The following is a 17190-nucleotide window of genomic DNA, read 5'->3' on the forward strand; positions in this document are numbered from 1 at the left end:
AGCCACAACAGCTGTGGCACTGGGATTCGCACGATCAGCATTCACTAGCGTCAGGACAGAATCTAGGCGTCCCTTGCCAACCTTTCTTATTGCTGGGATTATCCAAGGCTGGCTCCCCATCCTTAACAAAGTCCTCTTCAAACCTGCAGGTTAAAAACAGGCATTGTCAGACCTGACCATTCTCCTCCAGTGTGCAAAAGCGTGGGCAGGAGACCTTGAGACGATGCAAGTTCCAGCCATCGGCCCTTCTGCACCTGCCCACTGGCAAGTAAGTGCAGGTTTGTCAGCTGAAGCTGAAACTGCATGCACTAACTGGGAGAAATGAGGCTGTGAGGCAATTCTACCCCAAAGGAGAACCTCTAAAACCTTAACATCAGTACCTATATATGTATTTAATTCTATGAACATCCTTAAAACCTATAGATCCCTGTAGTGTAACTGTACAAAGCTCACATGCAGCTTCCCAAGCTTCTAGCTACTATCTGAAGTAGCTTCAGGACTTGTCATCTCAAATCAGACCTGTGGATCAGACTTGTTTGGATGGTTTCTAATCCTGCTTGTTGAGTATTATGGTTTTTCTCTTTTAAATGGGTAAACAGGAGAACAGTAGAGCTCAGAGCTGTCTTGCCAGCAATACTCAGCATCCACTGAAGTTAATTCACTTCTGTCAGTTGGGGTCTTGCTGACTGAAAATCTACATATTCAGCCCTATTTTTCAGACGAAAGGTTATCCCATCCTCCTGCCTTGTATAAACTCTTTTATCAGCAAACCCATCCCCTAGCTCTGCACCCTATCAAAACCCTATCCTGCTGCAGGTGCTCATCATTCTCCAAAGCTTTCTAGACACTGTGATCCAGCTAGACAAGCACCATTAGAGGTGCAATGTTTAAAGGGGAAATGTCAGACCCCATTATGAGCTCTCCCATGTTACCACCCCAGCATTTCCCCTGTGCCATATAGGTGGCCCTCACACCACAGTGCCTACAAGCGCTGAGCTCATGAGGTGAGGAGGATTTAAGCACATTGGCCCATCCTGTGATTGAAAAGGAAAAACAAGTGGGGCTGTGCTGTGGGCTAGCAACACAAGTTTGTCCATTCCTGCTTCAAGAAGAGCACCTGCACCTGCACCCTTCTGTCACTGGACCTGTGGAGATGGTGAGAACCCTCTGGATGCAGACTGAACAGTAATTCATGCTCCCCTCCCTCCCTCAGTCCTTGTCCTGGTAGGACCAAAGGCAAGCAATTCTTCTCAGCACAAAATATCTCCTGTCAGGGTAGGAGACCTCATATCAGAAAGAAAAAATGAGAATTGCTCTGGTATCTGGTCCCACTGACAGGCATGGTCAGGAGAAAGAGGTAGCAATATGGATTTAGTCAGGGAGAGGCAGATGACAGCATAGAATTTGATAAACAATGAACATCTGCACAAGGTCCTATCACTGGCTTTAAATGGCCTGGTGCAGACAAACCACCCCAGGACACTGGAGGACCTACATGTGCTCTGACTTCTCCACATCCCAAGCCCGTCGCCACTCGCCCTTGGAGTTCTTGTGACGTGCCAGTCGCTCCAGGTCAATCTGATCTCGCTCTCTCTTCCAGCGTATGTACTCGGAGCGTTCCCGTCCGGTCATGGGGAAACTCAGGTCTCCAGGACTCTTCTGGAGTGACTTCCCACTCTCCTAGTGGAGGTAAAAGACCCACTTGTTAAATGTCTGAGGCAAAAGACATGCTTGGTAAATGTCTGAAATGTCTGCATTCAGCATACTTTGTTGTGTCACCACCATAAATGCTCAGTAATGTTTGAAACCAGGTCAGAGTGACGTGAGCTTCTGCCTCCATAAAGCAGCGTGTACACAGAAGGGCTCTTTTTTACCCATAGCCTGAATATGCCAGTCCCAGGGGTGGTAACATTTCATTGACTTTATGAAGAGGGAAACTGAGGCAGGAAGAAGTTATACAGCTTGCTCAGAGCCACCTTGTGAACCCATGGTCAAATCAGAACTAGCAACCATTCCCTCCCAGTAATATTCAACTATGAGAAGGATAATTTGTGACAACATATTTCTGAATAGTTGTTCCACTTTGTCCAGGCTAACACGGACAGCACTGCATTTCTAAGGATTAAAATCTGTCAGACTAAAACCCTGAATTTTGTCATCTGGATACATTCCTGTTATTTTAAAGAGATGGGGCTTCACTTCTATTTCTCTGACCTGAACTGCAATGTTTCTGGGTTCCTGCAATAATAACTATCCTCTTGATCTGGGGAGCAGGCAGGAAAGACATCAGTTTTCATTCTATATATTCAGTACCTAACTACATAATTTTAAAACATACCCCTGTAATTCTGTGTTCGGGTGGCCACAGGATTGATTCACCCCATTTGCACTTGCAGTCACTTTAACTGTAGGCATAAATTAGCCATGGCTTTCACTTACCGTGTTCCTGCTCTCTTATAGGTTTCACAACCAAATCTTCCCAATTTTTCCTAGAACAGACACTCTACCATGGTTTACGTATGGCATATAGCTAGTTCCTGGAGCGTCTGCAACATTTCACATTTCTGAGAGTTTGAACTCTCATAGAAGATGCACCAGGCTGGTGAATCCCCCCAGATGAATACACTGGAATCAGGATTATGCCTATGAAATCCTTCTCACTGACAGGGCCAAGAAGAAAGAGACTGTTGTGACCACCAGACATCCACAAGAGCCCACAGTCACAGGGCTGGTGCCAACCCTGCGCCAGGGCCCACAGGGTTGCGGGTGCCAAGAGCAGCATCCTCAGAGTGAAGGGGCTCTTCACCTTCATTGCTTTCAGCCTCTTTGTTTATTACTCCTCATAATAAACCAGTTAAGGGCCCCCACTGTTCAAACATGTAAAGCTTAATGAAAAGGTAGTTCAGAGGTGTTGGAGCTCTGTGAAGCTGTAGCAAAACATGTGAACAGGGAGAGGTGGGTAACCGAGCCACCAGGTTAATGGATGTGATAGAAATAGAAGCCAGCTGACCACTGTGTGTTGTCAGGTAACACTGTGCAGCAAACAGCTTAGTGCAGAGCTGAGTCCTGGGGTGTTAATTACCGGTGGGTAATTCATCACTTCATACGTGAGCCCTTCCATGCCAGCCACCCTCACTCCTTCCCCATATGTGAATTAACTCCTCAGTGTTGAGCTGCTGATAAAAGCAGAGCAGCAGGCAAAGAGCGACTGAAAGCCCTGTTGCCAAGGAAATCCACCCGTGTGGGCTGGAGTTGGGGTGGCAGTAATTGCTCCTCCATTTCTTAGCTGGCAGGTGCTGGGGGACCTAAGACTGCATCCCTGAGAATGGTGAGATGGGATCTGCAGAAAGGCAGGACCTGTCAGGGCAACCACTGGTCCTTGGGTTAGATAAGAGGTCTAGAGATGCTCTGGAGCTCCAGAGCCAGCAAGGCACAGCAGGTCCTGACACAATAGATCTTGATGTATCCCAAGATGGGGGCACATAAGAGCTGAGCAGCATACAGTTGGTGAGAGAAGGGTGCAAACTCCAGACTCAGAGGATAAGAGAGATGTGCTCTGGTCCATTGCCTTGACCCGTAGCAAAAGGGAAGACAAAAGTAGGGAAAAGACTGAGACTGATGCCCATGCTTTCCTGTGGGTAGATGCAGATGTAGATGTGGGGCCTATCAAGCAGGCTATCAAGCAGAGGGAGCTAGGTCCTGACCCTCCACCCCCTCCTCACCTTGGTTGGGGCACAGCTGTGGTTAGCTGGACTGCAAGGCCATCCTTTTGCCCTGTTCTGCTCTGGGGGGCTCAGCTGGAATTAACGGTTATGAGCCCATCTGTGTCCTCTTAATGAATCATGTTGAGGTGGGTCTATTCAATTTGTGCTCCATTAATTAAGAGCATCTGCAGGCTCAGGGGAGCCAGCATGTCCTCCAGGGTTTGCATTAAACAGGCAGTGGGAAGGCCTGTGCTTTAATTTACCTTCATCCTACTCAGCTTCTGTTGAAGTGAGGAGCTGTAGCTAATGAGGCCTGAGACTTTTCAACCCACAAGCAAATGTTTTTTGGGAGAGAAAACAGCTAGGGCTGTGCTTTTGCGCATGTGTAGGTGTACATCCTGACATTCCCACTGCTGTACTAGGGACATGAGCGGCCACAACAAGGTGTGATGAGCAGGTCCCTTCTGCTGAAGCTGGCTTTCAAGCCTTACCATGCCTTAGGTGTGCTAGCTGCCCAGCAAAGCTTTGGATGAGGAGAAGAATAAGCAGTGGGGACCACATCAGAGCACACTGCGGCTTGTTTTAGCATGAAGGCAACTCTTATTGACAGGGAGGTACATCCTGCTGGTTTCCTTTCCCAAAACAAGTGTCCCTTAAAAGGGACATCGGGCCTTACTCACCTTCCGGCTGTGCTCACTTTCTGGGCCTCTGTCACTGTCTGATCTCCTCTTCTCTGCTGTTCTTCTCTCCTCTGCCTGCAAGGGCACAGACACAGGAATTATTTCAGGGATTAACCAAGGACTCCTGGCTGAGGAGTTCATGCCCATCATGACATGTTAGAGCTGCCCAGAAAAAATCAGCAAAAGAGGAGAGAGTGGTTCCCGGGACCCTGAATCAAACTGATATGGAAAAGATAGGCTGAAAAGTAAGGAGTGTAAGAAGAAAAGCAAGCAAAAGGGATGAATTCCTACAAGTCACTCTTCCTCCCAAGCCAGAGATAAAGAAGTGACCTCTACAGTCCCAGTTCTTCTGAGGAAGACCAAATTTTGTGTACCTTTACAGATTTGGACCCAAGACCCTGTTTATGATCCAACAGTACAAGAGCTGGGAGTCCATCTGAGATGCAGCTAAAAGTCACTGTGGTAATGATGGGAGATATTTTTTTTGTCCCTGTAAAACACCAAGCTGCTCTACCAGAATCCATCCCCTCATCTACTGAGTTTAGCCATGCTGCCACCAGATTTATAGAATCAGAATATCCTGAGTTGGAAGGGACCAACAAGTATCATCAGGTCCAACTCCTGGCTCCACACAGGACCACCCAAAACTCACATGTTGTTGTCCAAAAGCTTCTTGAACTCTGGCAGCTTAGTGCCATGACCACATCTCTGGGGAGCCTGTCCCAGTACTTGACCACCCTCTGGGTGCAGAGCCTTTCCCTAAACCCCAGCCTGACCCTCCCCTGTTCCAGCTCCATGCCGTTCCCTCGGGTCCTGTCGCTGTCCCCAGAGAGCAGAGCTCAGCGCCTGCCCCTCCACTCCCCTCATGAGGGAGCTGCAGGCTGCCATGAGGCCTCCCCTCAGCCGCTCTGTGTGGGCTGAACAAACCAAGGGACCTCAGCTGCTCCTCACACATCTTCCCCTCTAGACTCTTAACCATCTCTGTAGCCCTCCTTTGGACACTCTGTAAATTTTATGTCCTTATACCGTGGTGCCCAAACTGCACACAGTGCTCGAGGTGAGGCTGCAGCAGGCAGAGCAGAGCAGGACAATCCCTTCTCTTGACCACGAGCAATGCCATGCCTGATGCACCCCAGAATACGGTTGGCCCTCCTGGCTGCCAGGGCATACTGATGGCTCAGATTCAACTTGCTATTGATCAAAACCCCCAGATCCCTCTCTGTGGGGATGCTCTCCAGCCCCTCATCTCCCTGTCTGTACGTATAGCCAGGGCTGCCCTGTCCCAGGTGCAGAATCTGGAACTTGCTCTTATTAAATGTCATACAGTTGGTAATTGCTCAGCTCTCTAATCTAGCAAGACTGGCAAGCTCTGCTCTAGTGTTGACATCCCTCAGCCTGGCAGGAGGTGAAAATTAGCCTCTCTGTCTTAATGAGCTACAAACACTAAACACAAGGCATGCTATGGACTAGGCAGCTCTTGGCCCCTGTATGGCCCTGGTGGTACTGCCACGGATGCAGCCACAGCCAAGGCTGGGGTGGGATCATAGCAGCTCTTAGCAAAATAAAGCCTGCAGAGCATAATCATCTTCTACAAAAGGCTTTCTGCCCTGATTAAATAATAGCTAGAGTGCCACTGGGAGGGCTGCTCGTTGTTGCTCCAGGATAAGGAGCACGTATGGGGGAGATGACAGAAAGGCACCGGCCTGGTCCCCACACTGCGGCAGCCCTTGGGGCAGGGGGTGTTTGCCTTCTCGAGAGAGGCTCCTGCTCCCATCCAGCCGCTGCTGCAGCATGTGACATTGCAGCACAGCGGCTGCCAAGCGGCACAACATTTATTACAGAGGCCTCTCCCCTGTTTTGTAGCCGTACATGGCAGCCCTGGGGCCGCTTTGCATAAACGCTGCCAGCTCGCAGCGAGGCCTTGGCGTGCTGCAGCCCTGGTGGGCCCCCCCCTCGCACCCAGCAGAGCTGAGGCATCCCCAAGTTCCCCTCCTGCTGAACCGCTATGGGGCTGGGGGGTGTGTGGGGCTGAGATTATCGTGCTCTTGTTTTGCACAGCCAGGCAAAACTGAAAAACAAAGAGGGAAGTCACAGCACAAACTGCCAGGTCAGCCATTCGAGAAAGAGTCAGTGCTGTGAGGTCCAACCCTGGCTGGAAAGAGGACTTTTATTCCAATTATATTCTATCCCCAGGCTTTACCCAGCATGACAGGGCTGGATGCTGGAAACCTGGGATACTTGTCTCCACACCTTCCAGCTCTACCCAGCCTCTTAATGCAACTCATCCCCCCTGCAGCCTGTTTGCACATACGCTGTGGGAGCTGGAGAATGGATGAACTCACCCCACAGCAGCAAGCAGTCTTTTATGGGGTCATGCATGTGTGCTAAATCGGAGGCACAAGGGAAGCATGACCTTACAGCCAGCGTTCACTGACACTGTACTTGGCACACGACAGCTTCACTGGTCTCACTGGTGTGAAGCTGTGTAAACTGATGCTATGAGGAAGACATTAGCTACATAGTCATAGGATTTGTCAAAAAAAGGTTTGGGAAAAAAGTGCAAAGGGTGTGTGCCCAGAGAAGCCACCCCATTTTTTGCAACAGGTCAGAACATAGTAAAAGGCAATACTGAGTATTTATTCAAAAACGTTGCTGTGAAAATTTATGTAACCAAAAATGCTCACCCCCGGCTCAAAGTCAATTCCTCTTCCAGCCCCATGTGAAGAATCTAGCAGCCAGAGATCTAACAAAGCTCTGCAGCCCTAAACTGAGACATTGCATTTATAAAGAGATTAAAAATGCAGAAAGCTGGAAACTTTGCTTATCTGAGGAGGCTGGCTGGGGAGCAAGGTGCAGATGGATGTTTAGCCTGTGAAGCAACTGTAAAATAAACTGTCCATTTTAGAAAGAGCACAAAGGAACCAGCTGCTGCAGAAGAGCTGGAGCCCCTCTGTCCCTGGAGGAAACAGGAGGATTAAGAGGAGAGACAGGAGAAAAGGAGCACTGCTTGTCTTGGAAATGCCAAAGACAGCTCATGGGGAAACTGAGGCAGGGAGCTGCATGGGGGTGATTATCGTTACATCTGAGTCTGCATATTTCTCATGCAAGCTCACACAAGAAGTGATTTGGCTTGGCCCCTTTACAATGCCTGATTGTGTCCCCAAAGATGGGAACCGGAAAGCCAGAGCATCCGCACAGCCGGAGCGCTGAGCCAGGGTGTGCGTAAGCTGCATGCTGCGGGGGGAGCAGTGTGTCTCTGCCTGTCTGCAGCCCTGCACAGCTTGTCTTCAGCCCTGTCTTTGCCAAGGAGCAGGGAAGAGTGAGACTGCGCCCAGGAAATGTACTTGGACAGCCTGGTGGAAGGACTGTGCTGCAGCTCGCGAGACAAGGGAAGCCGCAGCTGCTGCGTGGCTGGCCAGCCCGGAGGCTGTCCTGCTCTGGGCACCAGCACTTCAGTGCACAACACAAATCGTTCTGTTCCAGGGACACTGTCTAACTCTATATCCTATTAAACTCCCCTCCTCTCCCCTCAAAGCCAAGCTGCCTTGTTCCTTAGTCTCCTTCTGGTTTTGCTTCACAAAAGGCACTGTGGAAAATAGAGAGAACCAAAAATATCTGGTTCTATCCTACCAGAAAAGCAGGTCTGAACTGTGCAGTTTAAGAGAATATGTTACCTTTGCTTTTGTATTGGCTCAGGAGCAGATTTTTGCATTTTCTCCATGCTGCCCCAGAGCTGCTGTTAGCCTGTTACGACACACCCAGGCCATAGGGAAGCAAAACATGTTTTTCTCCTCCTTCCTCCTCTCCGCCCCCAAAATTATGAAATATGACAATGACATTATCAACTCATAGTTTAACTGTTCCTGCACAGCAGGGAAAGAGATGTGAGGAGGGAGCAAAAATCCGAATTAGACAGAGTAGATTATGTTGCTTATCCTAAGATTTATTCAAGGATTTCTCAGCCATAGAATGGTGCAGGGAACTTGCTAGACAGGCTTTGATGTCTCTGGTTTACTTCACCATCATCTTATTTTAAAAATAAGTGTTAACAAGATGCGTTAAATTAACCTTCTGGTACCCACTTCTCTGGGCACATGACGGTAACCAGAACTCACATTTCTTCTGCAGGAGGAGGTTTTTGTAAGAGCTTAGAGCTGGTTTTCCAGATCTCAGATCTCCCGCTGGGCAGGATTTTTGAAACTAGCTCAGTGCATGAGGGGATAATTTTTTTCCAACTCTTTTGAAAAATCTGCCTATTAATTGTGATGCCTGAAGGGAGCTAAAGGCTTCTCAGCCACCCTTTATGCCTGTCCCTGCCTCTCACATGCAGAGCAGTATTTCTCCTGCCCCAACTTTGGTTCCTCTCCTCTGCAAGCATGGGGAGATCAGACTCATCTGCATAAGTCCCCAAAAGCAGCTTTTGTGTCTCTTGATTAAAAACAGTAATTTTTGATATATAATCCTGGGAAACTGTTAATAAAGTGACAATTTAAGAGCTCTGAAGCCATATCTACTGTCCATTTAAAAGATGATTTGTAACCTGCTAATTAATCATTGTGCTCCACTGGTCCTGGGCTGCTAGCTTGCTTCTCTAACGTAGTAATGACACTGAAACCGTGCCAGAGCATGGAATGGCTTTTTAGGAAAAGTAGAGCTAAATATTAGGCATTATCCCTGTCCCTGTGTGCAGGAAGAGTCCTGATGGGGTGAGAGTTAGGGGCATCCAGGCAGGGTGGGAAGAAAGGTTTTAGATGTGGCATCACCAAGCCAGCAGCAGCACTGGAGGCCATGCAGCTGTATTGGGATGATTCGTTCTGCAAAGTGATGAGATAACTTGTTCTGCCCACCTCTGTGCTACCAGGACTATTCTACCTAGTTCACTGGGTAGAGAAAAACAGGGCTCAATATGGCAGAGTAATATGTCCTGGACTGGGACTGTTTTGGAAAGGAAAATTATGAAAACATCTTTTTGTTTCTCGCATTTCCTCTTACGCACAGCCTTTGCCACAACTGTGCACTGCCAGCTGTGATGTGGTATAGGACTGACAATGTGGCACTAGCTAGAAGCACGCAGGGTAGTGAGAATGGGAGTCTTTTGTTTGTTTGCTTAGCTTCTTCTTAATGAATTTCATCGTGAATAAAAATAGAGAAAAATGTGGGATAGCAAGGATGGTCTTCAAATGTTATAATAGGATATATTTAGCAAGTGCAGGAAGGAGGGGCTAGATTTGACAGTGGCCAGGCTACAGGATGTTACTGAAAGGAAAGTGATGGGTGTGATCCCTCTCCCAGGCATTGCAAGCCTCTGTGAGGAGAGCACAAATAACCCAGAATGAGCAGGGAACCAGCTGGGCCACGAGGGGAAAAAGGCAAAAGAAGGGACTGCACTGGGATGGTGAGAGAGACTGAGAGCTAATCCTCGAACTGGGGGTCTCAGCTGAGGTCTGAATGAACAGCTACACCGATGCCCCATCAGGCAGCTGAATCATTTGGGGATGAAAATGAAGTTTCCTTGGGGATCAACAACTAATAAAAGGGTAGAAAACAGAAAGTGGCAAGAAAATGTCGGTTTCCACAGCGGATTAGCAGGGGTGTGCCACTGGAACATGCTTTGCTCAACATGCTCATAAATGGTCTGGAAAAGGAGCTGAATAGAGAGATGACAGTTTGCTGATGATACTAAATCATCCAGGGCAAAGAATGTAATTTGCCAGCAAAGAGCTGCAAAAGATCTCTTGACATTGAATGCCTGCATCATAAAATTACAGATGAAATTCAATATCAATAATACCAAATAACTCACATGGAGAAAAACGCCTCTTCTTATATACAAACACACAGTGGTGAAGTCTGAATTACGATTACCACTCAGGAATGAAATCTTGGTATTATTGTGACTAGTTCTCTGAAAATGTTAGCTCAATTATTTTAGGAAAAAAAAATAAAGGCAAAGGAAACGCAAAATTGTTAGGACAAGAACAGAGAAGAAGCCAGAAACATCACTGCATTACTGAGTACATCCACAATGAGCCCACAGCTTGAATACCATGTACATCTCTGGACCTCTTGTATTAAAAGAATTTAGTAAAACTAATATATATATATTTAAAGACACAAACAAGGGCAACGAGGGTGATCAAAAACACTGGAATTCTTCCTCACAAAACATGTCTAAATAGGTCTGGACTCTTAAGCCTGAATAAAGATGGCTGAAGGAAGATATGAAACAGGTCAATAAAATCATTTGTGCTTCGGAAAAGTGAACAGGGGATGATCTATGTACTGCTTCCTGTGATGCAAAAACATTGGATGAGTGTTACAAATTCTGACCTTCTCTCTGCATTGCAGTCTTCCAGTGCCTCTTGGAGAAACTCATTGCTCTGAGGCACATTACATGAGGCGTCCATGCCTCTTTTCATTTTTTCAAGTACTATCTCAACCAGCAAAGAGAAGCACTTGTTTAAAACACTAGTCCTCAATGCAGCTTAGGAACAGCTGAAATTACAGGGTGGGCCAGACCAAGCGTCACATGCCTCAACCAACCCAAGCTAGCACAATGTGTGAGATGCCAATGTGCCAATGTGATCTGTCGCTTCAGGCCCCATCTTCCTCTCCCAGATCCTGGGAAAAGGTTGACCAAGTGCAGATGGAAGAAAGTAGCCTGTAGAGATGACTGTGAAACCCAAACCCTTAACTGTCTTTCAGCCACATCCTTTGAGTCACACCTTGCAAGGTGCCTGCACACTGAGGGATGGTTTCTGCCCTGGCTGTAGTAGCTGTTGGCTGGAGTTACACAGTTAATGTGGAAATAAGAAGGCATCTTCATTAGCTAGGGAAGAACAGGGCTTGATCATTCTAGGGAAATGAAAGCAAGCAAACGATGGAAGCAAGGAAATCTCCTGTGCTTAGCTGGACTCTGAAACATATCCAATTGGTAACAAGTATTGGAAACTGGAGTTTCAAACATGCAGCTTTATATCTTTTTCTAAATTATACGATGAATACAAAGAACAACAACAATTACTACCATAAAAGCCCATTTTTAAAATGATTTCTACTAACCCCTCTGTTTCCCAGCCCTTGGAAGTATGCTCTGTGAAAACACCTGTGCCTTCTCCCTGCCTCCTGTGCAAACTGAGAGAGTATACAGATCCTGAAAGCACCCTGAAAGCTCCCCTTCTGTTCTCTGTGAGTTTCTGAGAGGCTAGGAGAGGTATGCTGCAAAGCTCGGTAACAGAAAGCAGAGCACATTTTTTTTGTGTGTGCCAGCAAGAAGCATGATGCTATTGCTAAATGGGTCTTGTCAGTGACATGAGTCCAAGGCTGCTGTTGAGCCAGACTATCTGTCCTGCCAGCAGACAGGTGATCAAGTGAAACTGATCTTTCCTTTCAATCTTAAGCAGCACTGAGGGCATGCATTACTCCTTGGTACTGTTGTTTAGTAGCTAGACTTATACCAAGCCTCTGTGGCTCTCCTGTGCTCCCAACAGAGATCCTGTTCTTGTTCAGCCAAGGCATGAAGGCCCCAAATGGCTCTACACAATCTCTCTCCCTGCAGATGTCAGCATCCAGCAGGCCTCCCTCACAGCCTGTTGTTGCTAGAAAAGTAATGGGGCTTTGGTCCTACCCTCTACCAACTGAGCTTTGGATTAAGGAGGAAAAAAAAAAAAAAAAGGGTAAAGATTTTAAATGAACTTTGGTATCTGAGGAGGAGCAGCATGGAGTTGTTTGCATTCCCCGGGGATTATCAGGATTGGGTTCTAGCCCAAGCTGGGTGAAAGAGACCACTGTGACTATATACAGTTGAGGAAAGACGAGATGACAGTTACATGAGTTCCTCGGACTGCTATATGAAGACAATTGCGTTCACTGGGATTGAATTTAAATGAGTGAGCTTAAATGAATGGCAGCAGAGCGGGACCTGAAAGTTGCAGGAGCAAGACCTGAGACACAACCTGTGCTCACTCACCAAAATCAAACCAGCCAGGCATCAGGAACATCACACTTTACTCGCCAATCTACAATTCAAAGCATCAAATCTCCAATGTTTTGTGTAGAAAGGTGTGGGAAGACATGGCTTTAAGCTGGTGCAGCTGTAGGCTTGCTCTTGCACACACTCTTAGTCTAACCACTTTGAGATCCATACAAGCACGGCATCACCAAAAACACATAGGATATAGGATACGTGGACTCAGCCTCCAATTTCACATTTTGTAGTAAAAGCAGATGAGATATTACCTTTCCCAGGGCTGTCCACACACTTTTAGAACAGAGCTCAGGATATGAGATTTATGGTATTCAGAGAGTTGCTTGGTAGCCATAAGAAAGGAACTTGTGGGCTTTCAGGGTCTAGGTAAACTCTGGGGAGGAGGAGAAGCTGACGATACATGTGGGTAGTTGGCAGATGGCTGGCTGCTGTCCCAGAGAGGGTGCTGCACAGGTCTCCCAGTGCTCCTAGGTGTGTTTGGCAGCTACAATAAGTGTTTTCTTTCGTAGTCTTCACTGGCCCTGTTTGCTGCAGGCATTCTTACTTATCTTGCAAACCCTCAAATAGGAAAATATCACATGCCTCTGTGTGTGTGTGTAAAGAGGAAGGTATTTGCAAAGAGGTATTTGAAATATGCTTCAAAGTTCAGCCAGCTCACCCAGTAGGCTATGGCGAGGTGCAGCAGGACTTGGGTTTAGAAGCAAATATTGCCCAGCTCTGTTAACTTTTAAGTTGTGCAGTGTGTCAAGAGGACAGGGCTCTTGACTCACAATCTGTTGTACGGCTCCAAACAGAAGGCAGTAAGAGACAGGGGTCATTTGTGAGCTTCATGTCACATATCTGGCAGTGCTTTCATCAGCCCTCCTGAAACAGCATCTGGTATTTCTTATTCACCTTGTACATTTAAAAGCAAGCTAGCTCTAGCTAGGAGCACAGAGAAGGGAAATGGGATTGTAGCCTTTCCCCTTTCACAGTGATAAAAGCCAGAGAGTTTTACGATGATAAACTCCACACTTTTAACATATAGTCTCTCCCAGTGTCCTGTGGCTGGGCTAGCTCCTAATCTGTCCCCATGGCACTTCACATGCCAGCAAAACTAGTGGATGCCACTGATTCTTTGCAGTCCAGTAATTCACAAAGCACTTACTTTTTCCTTGTTATCCATGGTGATGGCAATCTGCATCCTTCTCCCCCGGCGGAAAGCCACCAAGTGGTCTGTCTCCTCTTCACTGAGGTCTGGCACTCTGCCCGGGCCAGGGAAGCACTCGGTGCGTTTCTCGCTGACAATCCGCTTGCCCTGGAAAGAACAGGATGAACTTAAGGACACCTCCATTAGCCCTACGCAGTTCCCTTCCCACCCCTGAATTGCACAGGATTTTGGCCTGGCAAAACAGAAACACAAGCCAGGCTTCTTTGTTTGTAAAGCTAGAAACTTTAAGGGATATATAACATTACATAGCCTTGTTTAACTGAGTACATACTACTAGGTAGGGTGGAATTTCCCCTGTTCAGATGTTTTGCAGCATGAACAAGATTGGTATTTTTATTCCGGACAGGTGAGCCACACTGCATTTTTGTCTTTGACACACATACGAAGTTGTCCTCTCAACAAGCAAAATGTCTGAGTAAAACATGAGGCTACACTGGGGCAGAAACCTATAGGGTGAGATAGAAAGGAAATAGTGGTGTTCTCTCCACTCTTGTCTGCATAGCAGTTACTACCCCAAAGTGTATTAGCACTTGATAATTTATTATCTTCATAATCATTGTGCATCTGTATTTCTGGGATGATTTATTCAGCAGAGGAATAGTTTAGAAAACTGATATATAAACTCCTTAAACAAGGGCAGTTTACCCCCTTTCACATATTATTTCCAGCTGTTTGTATCAGCTCATGTCTTTACTGCATGGATTTACATCTGGTTCTAATTTTGTTAATTATCTTTGTAGCTGGTTGAGCTCCAGCCAATGCCCTCAGCCATCACTTCCACAAAATGAGTACATCTTTTGTACAAAAATACATACTTTTTCTCATTTAAAAGTATCATATTTCAGTTCCATCATGTGCCTTTTTATTTTTGTCTTACAGGGAAATAAAATACTTGGTAAGTCATCTCCATTTTTATCTCTGATCTTTTTCTTTTCTATTCTATATGATTCTTCTGATCAACTCTGTCAGGGTTCATCCCTTAGAAGCTTCCCTCCCTAAAGGATGGTACATTTTCTTCTGGTTTTCTCCCTGGACTTCCACACATACCAGAGTCTTGACTTTATGGGTCTCAGAACATCCAAGCTAAGTTCAGTGAACCTTGGGAACTCTTTGTCGCTACAAACTTCATTTCAAAAACAAATAGTACACACTGACCTCGGATTTGTATGGAAGTCTTGCAAGCATCAGTGAATTTGCCATGAAATATGATATCAAGATGTCTTGCATTAGCCTCATCTTCACTTGGCTCTGCCAGAAGTGCAGATGTTAACATGGAGGGAGCCTTGGTGTAGACAGCCTCCGTAAGCAAGACCTTTTTTATTGTTTGTCCAGTCATCGAGCTTCCTAAAACACAATACCCGCTTTGGAAAGTAGTGGAATATTTTCAACATCAGACCTTCCGTCTCTTGCTTTTTCTGCTTTCACATTGTGTAGTTTTGCTGTCTCAGCAGAGACTGTTCTTGAGTTGGTCTATGCGTGCAGGTTGAGGAGTGGGTCCGTGTCCTGCTGTTGGTTCCAACCACCAGAGCTGTGTGGACACAGTGGGGATTTTTTATACATTCCCTTAACCGTGTAGAGCTCTGGTTTCAGGTTTCAGCTCTCGCTTCTAACAAGTTTTGCTGCCCTTAGTAGGACCCTTGCTATTTCTGCTTTTCTTGAAATAACTGAAGCCACATGTTGTATTCACAGTAAGGATCTGCTGCCAATCTGCTCAATGCCGTTCTGGTTCTTTCTGTGGTGTTCCCAATGTTTGTGTCAACGCAGTCTACTTTGACTGCTGCCATGGACCGAGTAGATATCTGTGAGCCACCCCCCAGCACTGTCAAGATCTTTTTCCTGAGAGAGTAAAAGTTGATAATCAAGAGAACAGGCAATCATTTAAATAAGGAGTACAACTGCCTGGGCGTCTACCATGGCCAGCCAGTCAGCTGCACTTCTACCTGGAGCACGTATGTATGCCCTGAAGGTGTCCCCATATCTAAAAGCTCTGTGAGCTATTTTAAAGGTCTTAGACTAAGTATCTGTCTCAAGAAAGATGTGATTTTAGCAGCTGGGACAGAGCCAGAAAGTTCAAACCAGAATCTAAACTGCTCTGAAATCCCAGTTTTACCTTTCCTCCATTAGTAGGGCATACTATAGTGTCCTTAACTGCACATCCCATTGCAGTCACAAGATTACCAGTGATTGCATTACTACAGCTTAATAGCTGACTGCCTGATTTTTAAAATAAAGTGAGAACCAGCTGAAGATGTGAAGACAGATAGCAACTTTGTCATCAGTGACCAGAGGATGTTGGATTTTAGGATACTGAGAGCACTGAGGAAGGCAAGCAGCAGACTAGAGACCATGGGCTTCTGGAAAGGAGATTTTGGCTTGTTCAGGGAACTGGTATGCAGGGTCCCACAGGAAGCAGTCTGAAGGGGAAAGGAGCCCAGGAAACCTGACTGGTTTTCATAGACAAGGCTTGAGAACGTAAATAAGGACTTACTGTTGTGCAAGAAATGAGCAGGTGTGGTAGGAGGCCACCTTGGCTGAGCAGGGAGCTCCTGGTTACACTTAAATGTGAAAAGAGAGTCTGTGGGAGGTGGGAAGGAATAGGGTCTCAAAGAAGAATATAGGAGCAGCACCTGGGGGTGCAGGGATGGAGTTAGGAAAGCCAAAGCTCAACTGGGATTGAAACTGGGGAGAGATGTGGAGGTCAGCAAGAAGGACTTCTGTACGTATATTAGCATCAAAGAAAGATGAAGAAAGATGTTGGCCTGCTGTGGAATGGGGTGAGCAACTTAGTGCTACGAGACATGGAAAAAAATGAGGTACTCTATACTTTTGTTGCCACAGTCTTTTACTGGCAAGATCTGCCCAGCCTCTCAGACATGCTCAGAGAAAGGTCAAGAGGCAAGGGAGACAAGCTGCCACAAGGGGAAGTACGGTTCAAGTGGAGGGAAGAAAATCACAATAGTAGCGGTCAAACAGTTGAAAACAGGTGCCCAAAGCAGCTGGGAAATACCCATTGATGGAGATTTTCAGAATTTGACTGGACTCAGCCCTGAGCAACCTCTGACAACCTTGAAGTCAGCTGTGGACAGTAGCTGGGGACAGGACTAGATGGCCTCCTGATGTCCCATTCCACATCAGTTGTTTTATGGTTCTGTTGTTGTTTTCAGGTTGTTAGCCTGCCTCAACTCTGAAGGAAAACCTGTTTAGATTTTGTGTGTGTACATGCACAAACGTATGTGTGCAGATGTGTGCAAGCATAGTAATTTTGCCTGTTTTCTTCAGCTTGTGGCTTTTACATGTATACATCAAAAACTAGGTAGTACAGACATGAATTCAGTATCAACCAAACACAATGTTTGGAAGTACTTAGGTCGTGGCTTTTAAGTGGTACCTGCTTCTCAATGACAGAATCACCTCATGTCCAGAGCTAACATAGCTCCGTTGCCAGAACTGTTGGCCAATACAAACACAGGATGTTTTAAAACTAGAAGTATATTTCAAGTCCTATTTATATTCTGTGATTCATGTATTTTATTCCTAATTTTCACTGAAACCAGAGACCGGAATTATAATGGTCAGCACAGGATTCCTACTTGCAGTCAAAGCCACCAA

General features: G+C 46.4%; 1 protein-coding gene across 2 annotated transcripts in view; it reads right to left on the bottom strand.

Moving 5' to 3' along the window:
- Nucleotides 1-17190, bottom strand: part of CCDC9B (coiled-coil domain containing 9B) — a 49643-nt gene that overhangs the window by 19797 nt on the left and 12656 nt on the right. For both annotated transcript variants that reach the window (XM_084287352.1, XM_084287351.1), the window contains 4 exons: nucleotides 13519-13668; nucleotides 4385-4459; nucleotides 1496-1680; nucleotides 82-143 (listed from right to left, as the gene is read on the bottom strand). In XM_084287352.1, the coding sequence (XP_084143478.1) occupies nucleotides 82-143; nucleotides 1496-1680; nucleotides 4385-4459; nucleotides 13519-13668 (472 nt within the window). The remainder of the gene's footprint in view (nucleotides 1-81; nucleotides 144-1495; nucleotides 1681-4384; nucleotides 4460-13518; nucleotides 13669-17190) is intronic.

This window comes from Netta rufina (genome assembly GCF_964035555.1).
Source record: "Netta rufina genome assembly, chromosome: 5".
Lineage (NCBI taxonomy): Eukaryota > Metazoa > Chordata > Aves > Anseriformes > Anatidae > Netta > Netta rufina.